The sequence below is a fragment of the Ursus americanus genome, chromosome 34 (genome assembly GCF_024610735.1).
Source record: "Ursus americanus isolate L20-20 chromosome 34, mUrsAme1.1.p, whole genome shotgun sequence".
NCBI classification, from domain to species: domain Eukaryota; kingdom Metazoa; phylum Chordata; class Mammalia; order Carnivora; family Ursidae; genus Ursus; species Ursus americanus.
This window is the reverse complement of record NC_142160.1, coordinates 24,916,539-24,939,769: the sequence shown is the minus strand read 5'-3', so window position 1 is coordinate 24,939,769 and position 23,231 is coordinate 24,916,539. Positions and strand designations below refer to the sequence as shown.

The following is a 23,231-nucleotide window of genomic DNA, read 5'->3' as shown; positions in this document are numbered from 1 at the left end:
TCTATACATTAGAAACTGTAAGATATTGATTAAAGAAACTGAAGACACAAATAAATGGAAAGATATTCTGTGCTTATGGGTTGGAAGAATATTGTTAAAATGTCCCTATTACCCAAATTGATCTATAGTCAATGCAATCCTCATCAAAATTCAAATAGCATGTTTCACAGATACAGAGAATACAATCCTAAAATTTATATGGAACCACAAAACACCCTGAATACCCAAAGAACAAAGAAGTTAAGAGGTTTCACAGTCCCTGATTTCAAACTATACTCCAAAGGCTACAGTAATCAAAATAGAATGATACTGGCATAAAAACAGACACATAGATCAATAATACTGAATAGAGCTCCTAGGCGAAAAAAGCATGCATATATGGTCAATTAATTTTTGACAAAGCAGCCAGAAATACACAATGGGGAAAAGACAGTCTCTTCCACCATAAATAATATTGGGAATGCTGAACAGCCACATGTAAAAGAGTGACCCTGGACCCTTATCTTACACCATACACAAAAATCGATTCAAATGGATTAAAGAACTTTATAAAGACACTTTTGTATGTAAGACCTGAAACTGTGTATTAAAAGAAAGCACAGGGGATAAGCTCCTTCACATTGATGCTGGCAATGATTTTTTGGTTTTGCACCAAAAGCAAAGGCAACAGAAGCAAAAATAAACAATGGGATTACATCAGAGGGAAAAGCTCCTACTCAGCAACCAATCAACAAAATGAAAAGGCAACCTACAGAATGGAAGAAAATATTTGCAAACCACACATCTGATAAAGGGTTAACCAGGGAAGAGCCAAGAAAATCCTGAAAAAGAATGCCACCAGACAACATGTCTTAATGGATATTAAAACTTAAGACGAAGCCACAAAAATAAAAAACATCATCACTGGAACTGAAATAAATCCCATACATAAAGGACTTTCAAGTAAAATAAAGATGGTCTTTTAATCCAGTGGGAAATGATGGTTTATATTGTAAGTGATGCTTGCCCAACTGGCTGCCTATACCTAGAAGGAAATCAAGTTGAATTTCTACCTTCATACCATTTAGAGGAAAAGAACTCAGATTTAAAATCTTAAATGTTCAAGAATAAAATAAAAATCTTTGGAAAAATATTTAAGTGCCTAAAGGTACAACCTGTGGGCTGGGGAGTCACTCCAAACAAGAAACCTAAAAGTTATATAGGACAAAATAAAGTAGAAAAGGCTACTTTACAGAAAGCAAAAATTCTGAAGCAAAAGAAACCTAAAGGCAAAAAATGGCCATCCCACATTAAAGAACTGAAAGATAATATAATTTTGTAAGTACCTGCATGTTATGAGAAGCTATATACTGTAGGATAGATACTGTATAACAATGTGTATTATATACTCATAATGTACAAGGAATTCATGTAAATTCTCCAAAAAAGTAAACCACTTAATAAAAGTCAATGGGCAAAGGATATAAACAATTCATAGAAAAGTATTTCTAAATGTCCAATAAATATTGTATTAAATGCTCACAGTAAAGTAACAATGAGATACTGCTTCCTGCTAACCCCATTGGAAAAAATATAAAAGAATGGTAACACCTACTGCTTGTTGGCCAGGATGTAGGGAATGTGCACTCTCATATATTGCTAATAGGAATATAAATTGCTGCAATCTTTCCGAATGCAATCTGATAATATCTATTATAAGTACGCATGCCCCCGCCCAGTAACCCCAACCTACGGAATACATTCATATTATATTTGGAAGCCATTAAAAATAATTAATTAGATCTACATCAGGTAATGTGAGACATAAATTCATGATGTATCATGATGTAAAAAAAATTTTTTTTAACAGAAATAAAATATTTTACTTTATTTCTAACGGTCTGATTTGAGACAGAGATAGTGAGAGAGAGCACAAGCATGGGGGAGGGGCAGAGGGAAAAGCAGGCTCCTCACTGAGCAGGGAGCCTGACCTGGGATCATGAGCCACTCAGGCACCCCAAAATTCTGATTTTAAACAAGGAAGCCACACAAAATAATTAAAAGTTCATGATAAAAACAGCCTTTTTGTGATCCCATTTATATAAAGTCCTATGTGTATCATATATCTGTGTATCACAAAGATACCTACATTGATGGTTATCAAAATGCAGTTATCTCAGAGGTAAGATTTCAGGAGACTTTTACTATTTTTCATATTTTTTGCACTAAATTTTCAGATATGACCATATATTATTTATAGAACCAGCTTCTGGGTTTATTTTTAAAGCAACTTAGTTACCTTCTTACTCCTTTCCTTCCCCTGCTGAGTCAGTTGTCACATCCTATTAATTTTACCTCTGAAATGTTCCACTGATCTGTCCTCTCCTTTATATTCTCAGAGTTTAATCCTTCATCATTTCTCTCCTGTAGTACCAAATTAGCCTAGCTTACCACTCTGCCCCCATTATCACTACCAGTCTGTTTCCTATGAAAAAAATATAGTATACTATGCCAATTTCCTCCTAAACGTCTGAGTACTTCCTCACTGACCCTAAAATAAAGACCATATTTTACCAAACCATTCAAAACTCTCGAGTCTAACCCCAAACTATCTTTAACCATCCAACTCCCATTTACTTGTTCACTCGCTCAACGAAGATTTATCATGTGCTGCTATTCAGACTGTAGACACTGTTCTAGCACCTATGATACATTAGTGAACAAAAGGCCAAAACTACCTGCCCTGACCTTGTGGAGTTTATATTCTAATGGGACTGGGAGGGAGGAGGCAGAGAGGGAAATAAGAAATAAACATAATGAAGAATTGTATGGTACATATAGACTTAGACAAAGCAAAGAAGTAAATTATATAGTACATAAGAAGATAATCATTAGAGGAGAGAGAAAGGCAATGATGGGTTGAGGCAGCATGGATGTTGCACTTTTCAAATAGTCTAATCAAAGCAGTCCTTACTGAGGTGAAGTTAAGCAGACTTGAAGGTGGGGAGGGAGTCAGTCCTGGGCATTTCTGTAAAATGCCCTCCACCCCAGAGTCTGTGTAAAGGCTGTAGGGTGAGAGCCAGCCTATATGTTCCCAGAATAACGAGGGCAAAGTGGCTGAAGCGAGGGGTAAGAGACAATGAAGCCAGAAAGGCATCAGGACAGGAGTCTAGACCAGAGAATATGGAACCTCCTAGGCTCACCCATAAGGACTTTGGCTTTTACTGTGAATAAAACAGGAAATATAACCAACACTGAATGCCTGGGAATTTACGTCCTCCCAGGGGCAGTCCTTAACTGATTGCTTTGTGGGTCAATTCTCAGGCTTCCTTGTTTCGTCCCTGACAAGGACAACTCTGAGCTGCAACCTATACTGTCCCCACAGCTCCCCAACAGGACCCAACCAGAGTTCCTTTCCATGCAGTACAACCTCTGCATGGTTTTCTTCCTTGTCATGTCCCACTTGCCCACAACCCTGCTGGTTTTTCCTGGGAAAACTTTCTAAGAGTACATGAACTGTCTCAGGATCTGCTTCTGGGAAACCCAAGTGAAGAGAGGAAAAAGTTTTATGTGAAACGTGGCATGATTTATTCAACAAATTGAATGCTGAACCACTAACTGTTCTTAAAATACATGTCTTCAGACATCTTCTCTTTTTTTTTGCTGAGAAATAACAGCACCTTTCTTTCCTCCCCTTTGGAAAAGCTCTACTGATTTTCCAAAATGCAAACACAAGTGATGATTTCTTGTTGCATGAAATCCTTTCCACCTTCTTATGGCAACATGTTTCTGGTAGAGCCACTGCCCTAATGCTAATTTAAGGATCAATTACTTGCATTTTCTATTTTTATCTAGACTCAGATCACTGAGAAGCAACCTTATCTTGTTTTTTTATAATTATTCCCAAAGTGCTTCCGTGATACAGTGCTTTGCACACAAAAAGAATCAATGCAACTTACTGAATTTGATAACTCTTTGTAAGGTTTTCTTCTCATATTGGGCCTAATGTCAACCTCACAAAAATCTCAGTTTAAATCTAAATATGCAGCAGAAATCAATTAATTTTAATATGACTGAATTGTTTGGTTTTTACATGAAGATTTGATTACAACAGTTTTTATGCCTTGCTATAAAGGTGCACAGAGAATTGGGGCTTTTAAGAAATACATATGCTATAAAAAGTCTTAGGGTACTTACTTTGGGGAGAGCACCGGAGGACTGACAAAAGACCGAAGTGCATCCTTCACCATGTCTTGCATGAGATGGGTTCCAAAGACCTTTTTGTTATCCACCAAGAAAGTGGTCTTAAAACAAATGTTATATATTAGTAATGCTATCACAATTTTAACATATTGTACATATAACTGTAATTACTATGACACAAACACACTTCTTATAAATACTGCAGAACATAGGAGAGATTAAAGTATAAAAACCTGGTGGAAATCAATCAATAAATAAATCACTATTTCAACAATGGGTATTACTTATTAATCCCTCTTAAGATGTATTCTGATGAAGGAAAATGAAAAAGTGTGCAAGAAAATATATTTCCCAAGTCCAGGGTAGTGATAGTGAACTAGTCAAAATGAACTGACTAGTCTGAATATGTCAAATAAGCTAATATGTAAGAAAGAGGGCTTCATAAATTATGAAACAGCAAATGGTTATCAATATTAGTTGATAATCTTTGTCTCTAATGAACATTTTGGAATACATACACACTTTCTGAAATTGGAAAAATAGATTTCATGATTAAATTTAAAGTAATAAATTATTTAATAATAATTTGCATTTAATTTTCTCCCCTTAATTACCTCGGTATATTTTAATACTTGCTATACTATCCCTTCCTTGATTTCCTAACACATTTGGGCTGTTTCCAGTTTTGGGTGATAATGAACCAAACAGCTATACACACTCGTATACAAGTTTCCAGGAGAACACAGGATTTCACTTTTCGTAGACAGATATTAAGCGGAAGTAGGATCTGTACATTTAATAAGACTCTGACAAATTGTTTTTACAAAGTGGCTGTAGCACTTCACATTCCTATCAGTAAATGCTTCACCAGCACTCGGTATTGTCAGTTTTTTTTTTTTTTAAGATATTGTAAAAGGTGGATAGTGATATTTCACTGTGGTTTGAATTTGCATATCCCTAATACCAATTATGTTCAGTATGTTTTCATACTGAAGTGTTTAAATTTGCTGCCCATTTTATTTTTAAAGATTTTATTTATTTATTTGACAGAGACAGAGACAGCCAGCGAGAGAGAGAACACAAGCAGGGGGAGTGGGAGAGGAAGAAGCAGGCTCCTAGCGGAGGAGCCTGATGTGGGGCTCGATCCCATAACGCCGGGATCAAGCCCTGAGCCAAAGGCAGACGCTCAACCACTGTGCCACCCAGGCACCCCTGATGCCCATTTTAAAAAGTGGGTTGTCTGTTCTATTTTGTTTATAGAGTTCTTTGTATGATACAAATCCTTTACCACACATGGATTTGCAAATATTTTCTCCAATCTGTTAGAGTCTCTTTTCATTTTCTTAACAATGTCTTCCACAGAATTAAAGTTCTAAATTGATCACTTTATCATTTTTTATGAATTGTTTTTGATGCCATACCAAGAATTCTGTCTTCTGAAGTCAAAAAGATTTTCTGCTATCTTTTCTTGTGAAAGTTTTATAGTTTTACCTTTTAGATTTATGATGCATTCTGAGTCAATTTTTTTGCATATGTCTGTCCAATTGTTCTTGTACCATTGTTGAAAAGACTACCATTTCTCCACTGATTTGCCTTTGTATTTTGTCAAAAATAACTGACCATATTAGTAATTGATCAGCTGACCATGTTAATAAAGGACTATGAAATACTATATAGTACTATATAGTAGCATATAGTACTATATACTATATATAAAGGAATATAAAATACTATATAATAGCATATAGTACTATTATATATATTATATATATACTATTAGTTTATATATATTATATATATAATAGTACTATATGCTATTATATAGTACTAAATAATAAAGGACTAATTAAAGATTAGGACTTTTCTAGACTCTCCTCTTGGTTCCACTGATCCATTCTGCCAATACCATACCTGTCCTGCAGTCAGATAGTATGAGTTGCCCAACTCTACTCTTTTTTGCACCATTTTTCTGGCTATTCTAGTTCCTTTGCCTTTCCATATTAATTTTAGAATCAACTTGTTGACATCCAAAAAATCCTGCTATGATTTTGATTGAGATTGCTCTGAATCTGTGGATCAATTTTGGGAAGAACTAACACCTGAGATCATTCCACAAAAAAAAAAAAAAAAGGTATATTTCTCCATTTATTTAGGTCTTTGATTTCTTTCATCAGTACTTTGCAGTTTTTCAGCATATAGGTTCTATGAACAGGTGTTAGATTTATACCTAAGTATTTCATTTTTTTGTGTGTTAGTGAAAATAGTACTGTTTTTAAATTTTCTACTTCCCATTGCTCACTGCAAATATATAGAAATACAATTACTTTTTTGTGTATTGACCTCATATCCTGTGTTCTTAAACTCACCCATCTGGTCTAGGAACTTCTTTGTAGATTCCTTGACATTCTATACAGAAAATAATGTCTGTAAAAATGTGTTTTTTCCTTTTTCAACTGTATGCCTTTTATTTATTTTTCCTGCCTTTTTTCACTAGCTCAAATTTCCAGTGCAGCTTTCTCTCAACTTATGATGATTGGCTTATGTCCCAATAAGACCCCTTTAAGTTGAAAATGCTCTTAAGTTACAACGTACTTAATACATCTAACTTACTGAAGATCATAGCTTAGCCTAGCCTACTTTAACCGTGCTCAGAACACACAGATTAGCCTACCGTGGGACAAAATCATCTAACACAAAGCTTATTTGATAATAAAGTGTTCAGTATCTCCTGTAATTTACTGAATGCTATACTGAAAGTGAAAAACAGAATGGTTAAATCAGTTGTTTACCCTTGTGATCATGTAGCTCAGTGGGAGCTGTGGCTCGCTGGTCATGCCCAGCATCACGAGAGAGTATTTTACTGCATATTGAAAAGATCAAAATTCAAAATAATGAAGTATGATTTCTACTGAATGCACATCACTTTCACACCATCATAAAGTTTATAACTCATAAGTCAAACCCTCTTAAGTTGTGGACCATCTGTACTATGTTGAATAAGAGTGGAGTGAGTGGACATCCTCGCTTTAGTCCCAATCTTAGGAGGAAAGGATTTATCTTTCACCATTAAGTACCATGTTAGCTGCAGATTTTTTTGTACATACCCTTTATCAGGTTAAGGAAGTTCTTTTCTATTCCTAGCTCTGCTGAGAGTTTTTTTATCACGATGGAGGTTGAATTATGTCAAATGCTTTTCCTGAATCTACTGAGACGTTAGAGTGTATGGTGGATTACACTGGCTGATTTTTGAATGCTGAACCAGGCTTGCATTCTTGGAAAAAAACCACCTTGGTCATAATGTATTATCTTTTTTTATATATTGTTGAATTTGATATGATAACATTTTAAGGATGTTCTGTCGATGCTCACAATATGTCTACAATTTTCCATGCTTTTAATGTCCTTGTTTGGTCTTGCTACTGAGCTACTGCTGGTTTTATATCATGAGTATTGTTGACTCTTCTATTTTCTGGAACAGACTGTACAGAATTGACCTGGAACTTTCTTTGTTGAAATGTTTTAAACTATGAATTCAATTTCTTTAATATATACAGGATCATTCAAGTTACCTCTTTCTGAGTTTTGGTAATGTCCTTCAAGAAACTGGTCCATCTGTGTTTTTGAATTTATGGATATGAGCTGTTTATAGTATTTCCCATATAACCTAAGGGTTCTGTAGTCATACTCTCTTTCATTCCTGATATTATTCATCTGTACCTTCTTTTTCTCTTGTTCTGTCTGGTTAGAGGTTCTTCAATGTAACTGACATCTTTCTTTCGTTCATTCTTTCTTTCTTTTTTTTTTTTAAAGGCTCAGTTAAATTTTTTAAAGTACTATTTATTTAAGTAATCTCTATACCCAACATGGGGCTCAAACTCACAACCCTGAGATCAAGAGTCACACACTCTTCCAACTAAGCCAGTCAGGCACCCCTTTATTGATATTTTTAAAAGAACCAAGTTTTCGGTTACATCAATTTTCTTCACTGTTTATCTGTTTCCAATTTTACTCATTTCTGCTTTTATCTTTGGTATTTCCTTTCTTCTGCTCGCTGAGTTTCATTTCCATTTTTTTTTTTGAGTAGAAGCTTAAATTATTCAGACCTTTCTTTCAAAAATTTTTTAACTGAAGTATATAGTTAACATATTAGTTTCAGGTATACAACACAATGACTCAATTCTATACACTGTAAAATGCTCACCATGGTAAATGTAGTTACCATCTGTCACCAAAGTTATCACAATATTACTGACTATATTGCACATGCTGTACTTTTCACCTGTGACTGATTTATTTTATAACTAGAAGTTTGCACCTCTTAATCCCCTTCACCTATTTCACCCATACCCACCCCCCCCCACCTCCAATCCCTCTGGCAATCACTTTCTACTTTTTCTCATATAAACATTTAATCTTATAAATTTTTCTCTAAGCACTGCTTCACTTATATCCCACAGATTCTGTAGGTTAGATTTTCATTTTCATTCAGTTCAAAATATTTTCTAATTATCCTCAAGACTTCCTCTTTGGCTCCTGAGTTTTGTTCAGAAGTGTGTTAATTTCCAAATATTTGGAAAATTTCCAAATATGTTTGTTACTGATTACTAGTTTAATTCCAAAATAATCAGAAAGCATACTTTGGATGATTTCAATTGTTTTTCAATTATTAAAGGTTTGTGTTTTTTTTTGTTTTTTTTTTTTTTTTTTAAAGATTTTTATTTATTTATTTGACAGAGATAGAGACAGCCAGCGAGAGAGGGAACACAAGCAGGGGAGTGGGAGAGGAAGAAGCAGGCTCCTAGCAGAGGAGCCTGACGTGGGGCTCGATCCCAGAACGCCGGGATCACGCCCTGAGCCGAAGGCAGACGCTTAACCGCTGTGCCACCCAGGTGCCCCTAAAGGTTTGTTTTATAGCCTAGGATATGACCTTGATGAATGTCTAATATTCTAATACTTCTATTATAAAAATGTAACACTGCTGACATCCTTTAAAAGCATCTACTTTTGTTGCAGCAATCAATAAAACAATGTCAACACACATAAAATTTGATGTTTAAAGAAGTACTGCAATACTAAATAGAACTTACTTGTAACAGAGATCTTGAAAGAACACAAGGTGATTGTTCACTAAATTCACAGAAAAAATCCTGACACACAGAGAAAAAAATAATGTCATTAATAGATTAAATAAAAGCTGGAAATGTTTGTATATAGCATATAATTTTTACCAGACCTTCTGGAAATTACATACTAACAGATTTAATATATGACAAAGAGCTAAGGATCATTTCTATAGGAACTGTCTTAATTGTATCAATGGGACAATGGATGCTTTTGGAGACTAACTTTTTAATTGACCAACAGAATTGTGTGGATACCAATATTAAATTTGCACATTATGAAAATAATAGCATTGATAATAATTTGCTAACAGCAGAGGTTTACTTCCTACTTCACAGAAATAAGTATCAAGTAACCAGGCCAAGTGGATTCATATAACTGACTGTTCCTGATTCTTTTTTGACATCCAAAAGATACGCTCAGAAAACTATATATGGGTTTATACATAGATAAAAGGAAAAAAGGTAAGAAAATACACTACGATGTTAGTATATTATATGATAGTAGCTATTTATCATTTTCACATTTTGTGTTTTCCAGACTCGTGATCCTCTATTTACATGGGTGCTCTGCCAAAACGTACCAAGCTTCTCTAGTCAATTCACTTTTTTCACAATTAACTTTTATACCTTGCTCACACTTCTCTAAGTAAATATTCTCTACTACAGAGATCCACCCATTTAACATTACAAAGTAAATTAAGTCATCTATCAACAGGAAATCCCTCCACTTCAGCCTCTAAACTTTATCAAACTGAACCCACATTTGTACCCAGATCCTTTCCTTGCCCACTTTTAACAACGGAAGCCCTCCATTTGTATTACGGACTCCATTCCTTCCGGTCTTTTCAGGAACATTACACCTTGTCAAAAATCCATCCTTGTCTGTCCTAGATATTTAACTTCTCCCTCTCTTCCAGATCCTCCCCATTTATATTTACGTAGTCAATTTCCCCCCATCTTTAAAAAGAAACTCTCACATGCTCCACATTTCTCTCTTAACTGCTGCCTTCTCAGCTAAACTTTCTGAAAGAGTTGACTGAACCATCTCTACTTACTCAACGGCCCCTCCTCATCCACACACACTAGCCTGGCTTTTCACTCTAGTCACCACTGTCCTCTGACACCAAATCCAACTGACATTTGTTTTAGACCTTATTCACTTCTTTTATCTGACCTCTCAGCAGTATTGGCGGGACTTCCTTCTGGTAAAATAAAACCTTTAAATGACTTCCATGATTTCTTCCTTTGTGGTCACTTCTCGGTCAGCTCTGTATGTTCAAAGTTTAGTCCCAGACTGTTTTCTTTTCTTATGCCATATACTTTTTCCCTCACAATCTTCACCATACTCATGCTTCAATTACTACCTGTAATAGTTCCAAAATTATGTATCTAGCATTGACTTCTAAACTCTATCCATATAGTCACTATCTATTCAATATCTTTACATAAATATCTCAAAGGCACCTCAAATTCAGCTTCACTAAGACCCTCAGCTGACTAAAGGTCTTTGAGAATTTCCCCATTTTGGTGACAGCACCAGAGTGTATCAAGATCTGCAGGTCAGAAACCCAGAGACCTTCCTGAGAGTTCGCTCATGCCCCATGTTTAATTCAACACCAACATGGTATCGATTTTAGTTCATGCATAGCTCTAACTCTGACAACCCACATCACCTCCCTGCCATCCTTCTAACTGAAGTTACCATCCTCTCTCCCTTGGACTGTGATGATGGTTTCTTAATTCATCTCCCTGTGTTTACTTTGTTCCCTTACTGTTTTTTCTCTTCAATGCAGCACAAATGGCTGCAAACTGTTAATTCAGTTACTTAACTACCCCACCCATACTGATCTTGTCTAAAACTCGAATGTGAAAATGCAGAAACATGCAGAGCATAAACTATAAAGAGTTGTAACTGACATTTTGGTATTTGTTATTCCAATCTTTTTTAAACTGAATTTACCTACCTCTGATGATCACTTCTGTGTGTGACAACGTATAAGATGGATAATCTATTTTGAAACATAACTTGACATTCACAACCATTTCCCTATGTCAGTATTTTCCTGTAACATGCTTTTTAATGTCAATATGGCATATATTCTACACATACTATAGGATAGATAGTGTTACTAGTGGGCATTTAAACTGTTTCTAGTTCTTCAAGAATGCGAATGATGATGAGCCAAATACTTCTTTAGTTCATCTTTGCATATATCTTAGATGATTTTCTTATGCTAAATCTCTAGAAGGGGAGTTGCTAAGATATACACATTTTTAAGACTTTTGAGAGCGACAGCCACAGAAGTATAGGAGAGCAACTACGTCCCTCTATCAACATTAAATATTACTATACTTTCCAATCAAATTGTTATAAAATGCATTTCTTCAATTACTTGTAAGGGCATGCATTTTTCATGTTTACTTCTTTTTCTGTGTGTGCTCATGTCCATTCCCAATTTTCTAGAGAAGATTTATCTTATAGGTAAGCACATATTCTGGCACTGTATCCTAACAATAACAGGTGTTTTATGCAGATCCACCAGGTATTTGGTCCCCTTTTCTCTAACTTTAATCTTCTTGATTCTTGGCCTTAGCCACACTCCCCTACTACCACCACCAATCCCCATCCCAAGTGTTCCAAGGATCCAGACTCTTCTCTTTCTATGCCCTCTTCACGACCAGTGTTGGCAGTCCAGGCCTGGCTCCCCCAGCTCCCCACTACTATGGTCCCCGACAAGGCAATCCATAACCCTCTGCCAGAATATCAAAATCCAACTATGGCATTATTTTTTCTTATTCCAATTCACACTGGTCGTCTTCTCAAATCCTACCTTTAATTTGAACACAAATATTCATGTAACAATTAAGAATCAGAAAAGCAGATGTAGCAGAAGAGTAAAAGTCTCTATTCTAGTTCCAGATATGCCACTAACCAATCATCTAATGTGGTTACAAGCCCTCTAAACCTTACTTTGTTTAGCTATACAATGAACTGCAAAATGAACTGGGTTATGTCTATGATCTTTTCTACCATTAAGATTCTACGATTCTTAAGTCAGAATAAGGACAAAACTACTAAAAAGAAAGCAAACAGAAAGGACGTAACAAAGACGCAATTGGTGAAAGTTTCACTAAGGAATGAAAACTTAAGCTTGGCATTAATGACAAAGAATTAGAAGGGAAAATAAAGTTATGACAAGAAAGAGCATAAACAAAAGCACAAATCCTTGTTGACCATCGACTGTATTCCAGAGGCTGCTGCTCAAATTCTAGGAATGTAAGCAAGATATTTCATCATCTCAAGGAATACAGGTACAGAAGCAACCTGGAACCAACAAGGAAGACCTCACAGAGAAAATGACATGGGCTGGGAATTATGTACCTCTATGCAGAGTTGTGTAAAATAAATTAGTGAACTTATGTCTAAATAATGACAGTATTATATTGCATACTTTCTACCTTCCTAACCTTATATAAACATTGCTTTCTACATTTTAACCCCTATAGAAGATTAATCCAAAATATGTAAAAATGTATATACTCTTTCACCCAGCAACTTCATGGTTTAGGAATTTATCTTAAGGAAGAAGAAAGCAGATGATATGAAGGTTCCTATAGACATGCTCACTTTAGTACTGTTTGTAATAGTAAAACACTGAAAATGACCTAACTATAATTCAATATGAATGGACTGGAAAAAACTGTGATATATGCCGACAACGGAATACCATGTATCTATTTAAATAATGCAGAAAAATGTATACTTGTTGACATGAAAAGAAAGATGTCCAGGATACGGAGATTAGTGATGAAAGCAGGCTACAAACACCATGATCTTATTTTTTGTATAAAAATATACATGTATGTATGTATATGTGCACACTCACATATATGTGTACATGCACACACACATTTACATATAAGAAGTTTTGAAGACAGAATCCAGGGTTTAAATCCTCATTCTTAAAACTTGGATGAATTATCTAAACTTTAGTTTTCGATCTCTAAGATGGACAGTAAATAATTCTTGTGAAGATTAAATAGAAACAAACACACACACACTTAATTCTCCAGCTATCAAGGAAAATAAGTAAGCAATTTTATTTACCCTTGGGACAGTCAGCCTCTAAAAAGTGATAAACTATTCTGTTGTTCAATCAAAATCATATTCCAGAACGGAGATTTGTACTTACCAGAATACAATGTAAATTTGTTAAATTGACCACCTCACAAACAGTTTTTATTCTATCTATTAATCTTGCAAAATAGTTGACCATTTCTTCCCTTTTAATTATTTTTGCATATCGAGGGAATGTAGGTGGAAGTAGCCTCTGGTTAACAAGGGGCTCAAAACCCATCATAATTGGATGATCTAAAAAGGAAAAAAAAGTAAGATTTTCAATGTTTTGCTGAATCTTCAACCTCAAATACTAGTAAGTATAAAAAGAGAAAGGCCAATTTCAAAAGCATCTCCAAATTCCTGTCAGAGTATTCTCTAAATGAATTTTATAATTTACAAACATCTATATACATATGCATTTTTAAAAATGAGATAAGCAGATTTAATAACCTAAAAATTGGACTTCCTACCTACATGGAATTGGTAGTAGTTACAGAAAGGAAGGGGTTGCTACCTCACAATTAACCATAAGCCAGGAATGGGATAAAATAGGGTTAATATATTCCCTTAAAAAAAAAAAAAAGCAAGCAATGCTGTATTAACCATGAGATTGTGAAAAAAAAAAAAAAAGGTAAAATGGGAACACAAATTTAGGTGGTCTTCCCTTCAATTACTGAACAGTAGAATCAACTCAAACTTAGTTACATATTAATGCAAAACAGAGAACAGTCCCTGCCCCACCCCCATGAGTCTGGAATACATTTGGTACTGACATTAATTATAGAAATTCAGAGTGCTTTAAAGCATAAATAACCTTTTACAGGAGACCTAAGGGTGATTTCCTCTTTCCCATTCTCTGCCCACTGTGACCTCACTTTTCACACTACTGCAACCCTCCAAATTTTCTCTCAACTTGAAATCTAAAATGAGGAAGTATATGAAATGAGAAGTGATTAAGAATTTGGGAATCAGGTTCTCTTGCTGTAATACAAACAGGCTATAAACCAAGAACAAATAAAATAGCTTTGGATGTTAATGAAAGATAAAATTAAGCTAAGTATGGGAGGCTGGGACCCTGGGTGGCTTAGTCTGTTAAGCATTGACTCTTGATTTCAGCTCAGGTCAGGTTAGGGCTGTGAGAATGAGCCCCGCCTCCAGCTCCACTCTGTAGGCATGGAGCCTGCTTAAGACCCTCTCCCTCTGCCCCTCCCCTCCAAAAAAAGAAATTAAGATAAGTAGGCACCATTATTAAGAATTAAAAGACTGATATTTAACCAAATTATAATAATGCTCCTGTGACAAATGTGATTATTCCTGAAGATTAAGCAAATAAAGATGTCCCCCAAGGTTGCTGGCCTTCTTCCTCTTCTCCATACTTAAGTCTTCCCTGGTTGAAGTCATTCATTCTTATAAAAATTCCAATTTAATGTTTTCCAGGCTAAAATCATTAGCCCACAATCTTTCTTCTGAGCTCCAAATCTGATTTCTACCTGCATAATGGACATTTCTACCTTGGTACCCCACATCATCTCAAAAGGCACGTATCCGAAAAACTGCCATTATCTTGCCCCAAACACTGCTTCTCCTTATCTATTCCCTTTCTCAATAAAATGACCCACTGCCCTTATAATTGCTTAGGCCAGAAACCTTCTTGTCTGCTTTAATCAGTGCATAAGTCTTACAATATTTCACATCCTATCATCCACTGACTGTCCCCCTCCCCCTTCACTCTTACTGCCACTGCAAAAGTCTAACTCATTCCCCTACACTGAATACTCCTTCATTAATTAATCCTGTACACTGCCACCTCAATTGTTTTATCTAAATGACAACCTGATTTCACTCACCAATCCAAAAATTTTGTTGGCTCCCTATTACATACAGTACAAAGTCTCTGGTAGGGCACTGAAAGGTACTTTAAAATTCATGCCACTCCTATAGAAAAAAAAATCTGTACTCCAATAGAAAACTATATATTGTCAGATTGATTCAAGGCAGCTATTTTACAAATCTATAAATTGTAAGTAACTGATAGAATTTGCAAATTCTGTCCTGGCAGAGATTCACCTGACTCCCTCCCAACTCCCTTCCTGCCTCCATTTATAATTTTTTTCAACATTCCAATGCTCCATATAAATCTGAATTTTGTTAAAAGATTTTATTTATTTGAGAGAGAGAATGCAAGAGCAAGGGGGAGGGGTAGAGCAAGAAGCAGGCTCCCCAGTGACCAGAGCGCCTGACGCGGGGCTTGATCCCAGGGGGGATCATGACCTGAGCCAAAAGCAGACACTTAACTGAGCTACGCGGACACCCCTAAATTTAAACGTTTTAAAACTTTTCATCCCTAGTTATTTCATTGAATGAGTTTAACAAAATCCTTAACACATGTTCATTTTTATATCTGTATGAGAATCACAGTTTTTACTTTTTTCTGAAAGTCATCTTTTAACATGTCCTATTCTCTAAGCACCATGAGCTGTAAGCAAGCACACTGACCGACAAGTATCATGTTCTTTTACGCCTCTTTACTTACACAGTATCTCTCTGCCTATAAAGCCGACCCCTTATTCTTAGCCTGAGAGACCTGCTATAACTTGGACTCCCTCTCATGCTTGGCCCTCCCCCAAGTACTGGGTATACACACTGCTACTCTGTCCATGTGGGATTACATCATTTCTCCCTCAGTTCTTCTGAAAGAGCAGGAACTGGCTTGTGTCCCAAACACCTAAATGTCTGGCTCATTACAGGCACTGGATACATGTTTTGTGAATGACAAGATGTGCATACTCAAAATAAAATGAAAGACTGTTACCATTATAATAAAACAGTTTGATTTTCGGATTTATAACATTTCATTTAAGGTAAATGTACTAGTGAGGATGCTTTACCATACCAACATGAATACATTCTGGGCTTTAATGATAAATGCACAGAATCTAAATACTTAAATAGTACATTATTCTTATTTTCCCTGAAAGCATTCTCATTTTCATCTAAAAGTATTACCCATAAATATTCTTTTGTTCTTAACACACATATTTTAAGGCTTTAAACCACAAGTAGAAGATACAGCCACTCATGGAAATCTGGATGACCATGAAAAGTAGTAAGTATTAGTGGGAAATGAATATAAAATACAATATGTTCTACATTACATTTTAAAAAAGATTTTATTTATTCATTTGAGAGAGAGAGCGATAGCACAAGCAGGGCGATAGGCAGAGGGAAAGGGAGAAGCAGACTCCCCACTGAGCTGGGAGCCTGATGCAGGGCTCAATCCCAGGACCTGAAGATTGCCAACTGAGCTGAAGGCAGACACTTAACCATCCTAGCCGCCTGCCCAGGCACCCCATCTACATTACATTTTTATACAAATTTAAAAATGCAACATAAAAGGATAAGCCTCCAACTCCATTTATGCTCAGGTCATGATCTCAGCATGGAGTCTACTTGAGATTCTCTCTCTCCCTCTACCTCCGCCCCTCCCCCTGCTCTCAAACACTCTCTCTGAAATAAATAAATCTTTTTAAAAGGTGCGACATACAAGAGTATTACCTTCTGAAACAAATTCAGCTGTCCTGCAGACTACAGGGGTTTATAGCAGCATCCCTGACCTTTACCCACTAGATGCCAGTAGCATCCCCTTAATTGTGAAAACCAAAAATGGGTCCAGACATTGTCGAATGTCCCTGGAAGGCCCCAGCTGAGAAACACTGGTCAAGACAAATACAATAAGCAACTTTAATTCAGTGTGGATAAGCTCAGGATGTAACAAGAACATCTGAACACATGGAAAAATTAGATGGAAGACTGACAAGAAGTGAAATCTAAGGAAAGACTCAAATGATAAAAAGTTAGTAAAATATTGGTCAGGAAAAAGTATTCCAAGCATATCAAAGGCCTGGAGGACAGAAAAGATGGTTCCTTTTCTCTTTTTCTTTAAGGAGCTCCAATTTTCCAAATCATAATTTCTCCAAACTCATGAAGTAAAAATACATGCATATAAATAGAATGGGCACACAGTCCCTATCCATAAAGTTAGAAGGTATCTGTGTGCTTCTCTCTATTCCCCAGATATACTTACATCGCACCCCCCCCACCATTTCTCTGGACCTAATCCCTGTTAATAGCTAAAGTTATTCCTAGTAACTATTTTTAAGTCTCAGCTGTTGCCGAATCTCATACATAAGAATTCTGCAACTGTTCTGTACAAGACATAATAACCCGCCTGAGCAGAGACGAGTGAAAGAGCTGAGATAAGAGAGATGGAAGAAGTTGCTCAGAATACAGAGTAACTGAGCAGGAGAGGGGCTAAAAGCAAGGCAGGAGTTTGCATCTGGTTTCATGGCAACATAAAGCGTGAAACTTTACAAGAAGTTTTACCACACCCAAACCCCTCCCGGAATAAACTGCTCGAACAGTTTTTTCCTCACTGTATTTCATGCATCTTCTCTACCACACAATATACCTCAGACTGTTTTCTATTAAAATAACCCGAAGAGCCCTTGCGAATTGAGTCTGAGAAGTTGAGAATTCATATTACTTTCTACGTAGTGTGGGCTGTGCTTAATCTAGTTTTCCTGAATTGGACAGACAGCTCAAACAAGATAATTTCTAGACTTTCTTCTCATGTTCTAAGTCTGTAGATGTATGAAAAATTATCTTGGTTTTCCAGTTAAAATACTTCAAATATACTTCTTAGTACAAGAATGCCAAATAGGAGGATATGCCCCTTCCAGCAGCATTCTTTTAAAAATAAAACAACTGGGGCGCCTGGGTGACTCAGTTAAGTGTCTGCCTTCAGCTCAGGGCGTGATCCCCGGACTCCCGGGATCAAGTCCTGCATAGGGCTCCCTGCTCAGCGAGGAGTCTGCTTCTCCCTCTGCCCTTCACCCTGCTTGTGCTCTCTAATAAATAAAATCTTTTAAGAAATACATAAAAATAAAATAAATGATAATTTATTTTCAAAACATTTTATACAGCACACTGGTTTAGACTGTTTTAGTTACTAAAATTCTTGTTAGACAACTGGCATTATTACCAGCAGAAAAGTGCTATGAATAATACAAGGTTCTTGGATATAAGATTTATAGTAACAACGCACTTTGATTTAACTTAGCAAACTAAGTTATTAAAATTGATTAGATGCCTAAATTAAAGATCCAAAAATCTATGTCAAGAGATAAAGATGACATATCATTTTCAGACATCTCTCCCCAAGATTACATAGACAATTTACAGTTATATTTATTGAAATAACAAGTTTTGGATTCTCTGAAGTTGGAAGGAATTCTGGAAAAAAATGCAGAAGCTGCTAAGGATTTAAGTGATTCCACACTTCTTGCCTACATTATTTCCTTTTATAAAATGTTTAACATTATGCTATGTGAAATAAGAGAAAAAGGACAAATATTATATGATCCCTCTTATATGATATACCAGGAATAGCTCCATTCATAGACAAAAAGTACAACAGTGGTTACTGGGGATTAAGGGGAAATGGGGAGCTACTTTTTAATTAGTATCAAGTTTCAGTTCGGGAAGATGAATAGTTTTGGAGATGAATAATACTGAGTTACATGATAATGTGAATATACTTGATGCCACTGAATTGTACACTTAAAAATGGTTAATGTAACAAATTTTGTTATGTATATTTCACAATAAAAAAACTTACAAAAAGGCATTAAACCAAAAGTGTTCAATTCAAAAGGCCCAGCCTCAGTAAATATTCTATCATAATCACCAACCAATCACTGCAATATTATGTGCGCACGTCTACATATTTTGAATTTTTTGGTGTGTATTTCTGAACAGGTATAAATGCAAATGATAAAAAAAAAGTTTCAAATGAAACAAAAGGCAATACGACGAAAAGCAAGTCTCCCGTCCACATGTGACTCTCAGTTAATCTCCGGAGAACTAACCAGAACTTTAAGTTTCTTCAATGTGTGGGTATTCATATACATATCCTTTTTAAAAAAACTTAATTGAGGTATAATTTACATATAATAGAATGTAAATATTAATCTATAATTCACTATTCTGAAAAATACATATAACCATGAAATTACTACCAAAATCAATGTGTATACAATATTTCCATCTCCCCAAAATATACCCAGTCCCCATTCCCAGCCAATCACTGCCCCTCATGCCCAGAAATTATGGAACTGCCTTCTCTCAATAAAGATTAGTCTTTCCTACTTTTATACAAAGAGAATCATGTGCACTTTTATATCTGGCTTCTCTCAGCATAATGTTTCAGATTTATCCACTATGCTAAGTGTATCAGTACTCCATTCCTCTCTATTTCTTTTTTTTAAGATTTTATTTATTTATTTGACAGAGAGAGAGACAGCCAGTGAGAGAGGGAACACAAGCAGGGGGAGTGGGGGAGGACGAAGCAGGCTCCCGGCACAGCAGAGAGCCTGATGCCGGCTGGATCCCAGCACCCTGGGATCACGCCCCGAGCCGAAGGCAGACACTTAACGACTGAGCCACCCAGGCGCCCCATTCCTTTCTATTTCTGAGAAGTATTTCATTGTATGCATATACCACTATTTGTCCATTGACACATATTCCTTTCTTTTAGCAAAAACATCAAAATATTATACATGCTGATCTTTTCTCAACTGTTTAATATTTTTTATTACATTATGTTAGTCACCATACAGTACATCCCTAGTTTTTGATGTAAAGTTCCATGATTCATTACTTGCGTATAACACCCAGCGCACCATGCAATACGTGCCCTCCTTAATACCCATCACCAGCCTATCCCATTCCTCCCCCCGCGAAGCCCTCAGTTTGTTTCCCAGAGTCCATAGTCTTTCATGCTTCATTCCCCCTTCTATTTACCCCCTTCTTCTTCCCCTTCTTGTCCTACAGATCTTCCTACTTCTTATGTTCCATAAATGAGTGAAACCATATAATTGTCTTTCTCTGCTTGACTTATTTCGCTTAGCATTATCTCCTCCAGTCCCATCCATGTTGCAGCAAATGTTGAGAAATCGTTCTTTTTGATGGCTGTGTAATATTCCATTGTATATATGGACCACTTCTTCTTAATCCAGTCATCTGCTGAAGGGCATCTTGGCTCCTTCCACGATTTAGCTATTGCGGACAGAGCTGCTATGAACATTGGGGTGCATATGGCCCTTCTCTTCACTACATCTGTATCTCTGGGGTAAATACCCAGTAGTGCAATTGCTGGATCGTAGGGTAGCTCAATTTTTAACTTTTTAAGGGACCTCCACACTGTTTTCCAGAGTGGCTGTACCAACTTGCATTCCCACCAACAATGTAGGAGGGATCCCCTTTCTCCACATCCTCTCCAAAAATTGTCATTTCTTGCCTTGTCAATTTTTGCCATTCTAACTGCGTAAGGTGGTATCTCAGTGTGCTTTTGATTTGAATTTCCCTGATGGCTAATGATTTTGAACATTTTTTCATGTATCTGTTAGCCATTTGTATGTCTTCATTAGAAAAGTGTTCATATCTTCTGCCTATTTTATGATTTGTTTGTTTCTTGTGTATTGAGTTTGAGAAGTTCTTTGTAGATCTTGGATACCAGTCTTTTATCTGTAGTGTCATTTGCAAATATCTTCTCCCATTCCGTGGGCTGCCTCTTAGTTTTTTTGACTGCTTCCTTGGCTGTGCAGAAGCTTTTTATCTTGATGAAGTCCCACAAGTTCATTTTTTCTTTTGTTTCTCTTGCCTTTGGAGATGTGTCATGAAAAAAGTTGCTGTGGCCGATGTCATAAAGGTTGCTGCCTATGTTCTCCTCTAGGATTTTGATGGATTCCTGTCTCACATCGAGGTCTTTCATCCATTTGGAGTTTATCTTTGTGTATGGTGTGAGAGAGTGGTCAAGTTTCATTCTTTTGCATGTAGCTGTCCAATTTTCCCAGCACCATTTATTGAAGAGACTCTCGTTTTTCCACCAGATGTTTTTTCCTGTTTTATCAAAGATTAGTTGCCCAAAGAGCTGAGGGTCCATTTCTGGGTTCTCTATTCTGTTCCATTGGTCTATGTGTCTGTTTTTGTGCCAGTACCATGCTGTCTTTGTGATCACAGCTTTGTGGTACAGCTTGAAATCCGGCATTGTGATGCCCCCAGCTTTGTTTTTCCTTTTCAACAATTCCTTGGTGATTCGGGGCCTTTTCTGTTTCCACACAAATTTAAGAGCTGTTTGTTCCAGTTCTTTGAAAAATGTCATTGGTATTTTGATCGGGATGGCATTGAAAGTGTAGATTGCTCTGGGTAGCATGGACATTTTAACTATGTTAATTCTTCCAATCCATGAGCATGGGATATTTTTCCATCTTTTTCTGTCTTCTTCAATGTCTTTCATGAGTGATTTGTAGTTTCTAGAATATAGGTCCTTTATGTCTCTGGTTAATTCTGAGATAACGTATGATTTTTGGTGCTATTGTAAATGGAATGGATTCCCTAATTTCTTTTTCATGAGTCTCACTGTTCGTGTATAGAAATGCAACTGATTTCTGAGCACTGATTCTGTATCCCGCCACATTACTGAATTGCTCTATAACTTCTAGTAGTTTGGGGGTGGATTCTTTTGGGTTTTCCATATAGAGTATCATGTCATCTGCGAAGAGAGACATTTTGACTTCTTCTTTGCCGATTTGGATACCTTTTATCCCTTTTTGTTGTCTGATTGCTGTTGCAAGGACTTCTAGTACTCTGTTGAATAATAGTGGCGATAGTGGGCATCCTTGTCATGTTCCTGATCTTAAGGGAAAGGCTTTCAGCTTTTCCCCATTGAGAATGATATTTGCTGTAGGCTTTTCATAGACGGTTTTCATGAAATTGAGGAATGTACCCTCTATCCCTACAATCTGAAGTGTTTTAACCAGGAAAGGATGCTGTATTTTGTCAAATGCTTTTTCTGCATCTATTGAGAGGATCATATGGTTCTTGACTCTTTTCTTGCTGATATGACCTATCACACTGACCGATTTGTGAATGTTGAACCACCGTTCATACCAGGGATGAATCCCACTTGGTCATGATGGATAATCCTTTTAATGTACTGTTGGGTCCTATTAGCTAGGATCTTGTTGAGAATTTTGGCATCCATATTCATCAGGGATATCGGTCTGTAATTCTCCTTTTTGATGGGGTCTTTGCCTGGTTTGGGGATCAAGGTAATACTGGCCTCATAGAATGAGTTTGGTAATTTTCCTTCTGTTTCTATTTTTTGAAACAGCTTCAGGAGAATAGGTATTATTTTTTCTCTGAATGTTTGGTAGAATTCCCTGGGGAATTCATCAGGCCCTGGACTCTTGTTTTTCGGGAGCTTTTTGATAACTGCTTCAATCTCTTCATAATTAATCGGTCTGTTTAAAAAATCAATTTCTTCCTGTTTCAGTGTTGGTAGTTTATAGGTTTCCAGGAAGGCATCCATTTCTTCCAGGTTGTTGAATTTATTGGCATAAAGCTGTTGATAAAAGTTTCTAATGATCCCTCCTATTTCACTGGTGTTGGTTGTGACCTCTCTTCATTCATAATTTTATTAATTTGGGTCCTTTCTCTATTCTTTTGGATAAGTCTTGCCAGTGGCTTATCTATTTTATTTATTCTTTCAAAGAACCAGCTTCTAGTTCTGTTGATCTGCTCTACTGTGCTCCTGGTTTCTAATTCATTCATCTCTGCTCTAATCTTGATGAACTGCTTTCTCGTGCATGGATTAGGCCTGTTCCTCTGTTGCTGTTCCAGCTTCTTGAGGTGAGAATATAAAACCTGCATTTTAGATTTTTCTATTCTTTTGAGTGAGGCTTGGA

The 23,231-nt window shown here is 36.3% G+C and overlaps 1 protein-coding gene across 5 annotated transcripts in view; it reads right to left on the bottom strand.

Annotated features, from left to right (window-relative positions):
* NAA35 (N-alpha-acetyltransferase 35, NatC auxiliary subunit) overlaps positions 1 to 23,231 on the bottom strand; it is a 96,222-nt gene that overhangs the window by 19,931 nt on the left and 53,060 nt on the right. For all 5 annotated transcript variants that reach the window (XM_045780905.2, XM_045780902.2, XM_045780903.2 and 2 more), the window contains exons 12-14: positions 13,499 to 13,677; positions 9,270 to 9,329; positions 4,177 to 4,283 (exon numbers count right to left, since the gene is read on the bottom strand). In XM_045780905.2, the coding sequence (XP_045636861.1) occupies positions 4,177 to 4,283; positions 9,270 to 9,329; positions 13,499 to 13,677 (346 nt within the window). The remainder of the gene's footprint in view (positions 1 to 4,176; positions 4,284 to 9,269; positions 9,330 to 13,498; positions 13,678 to 23,231) is intronic.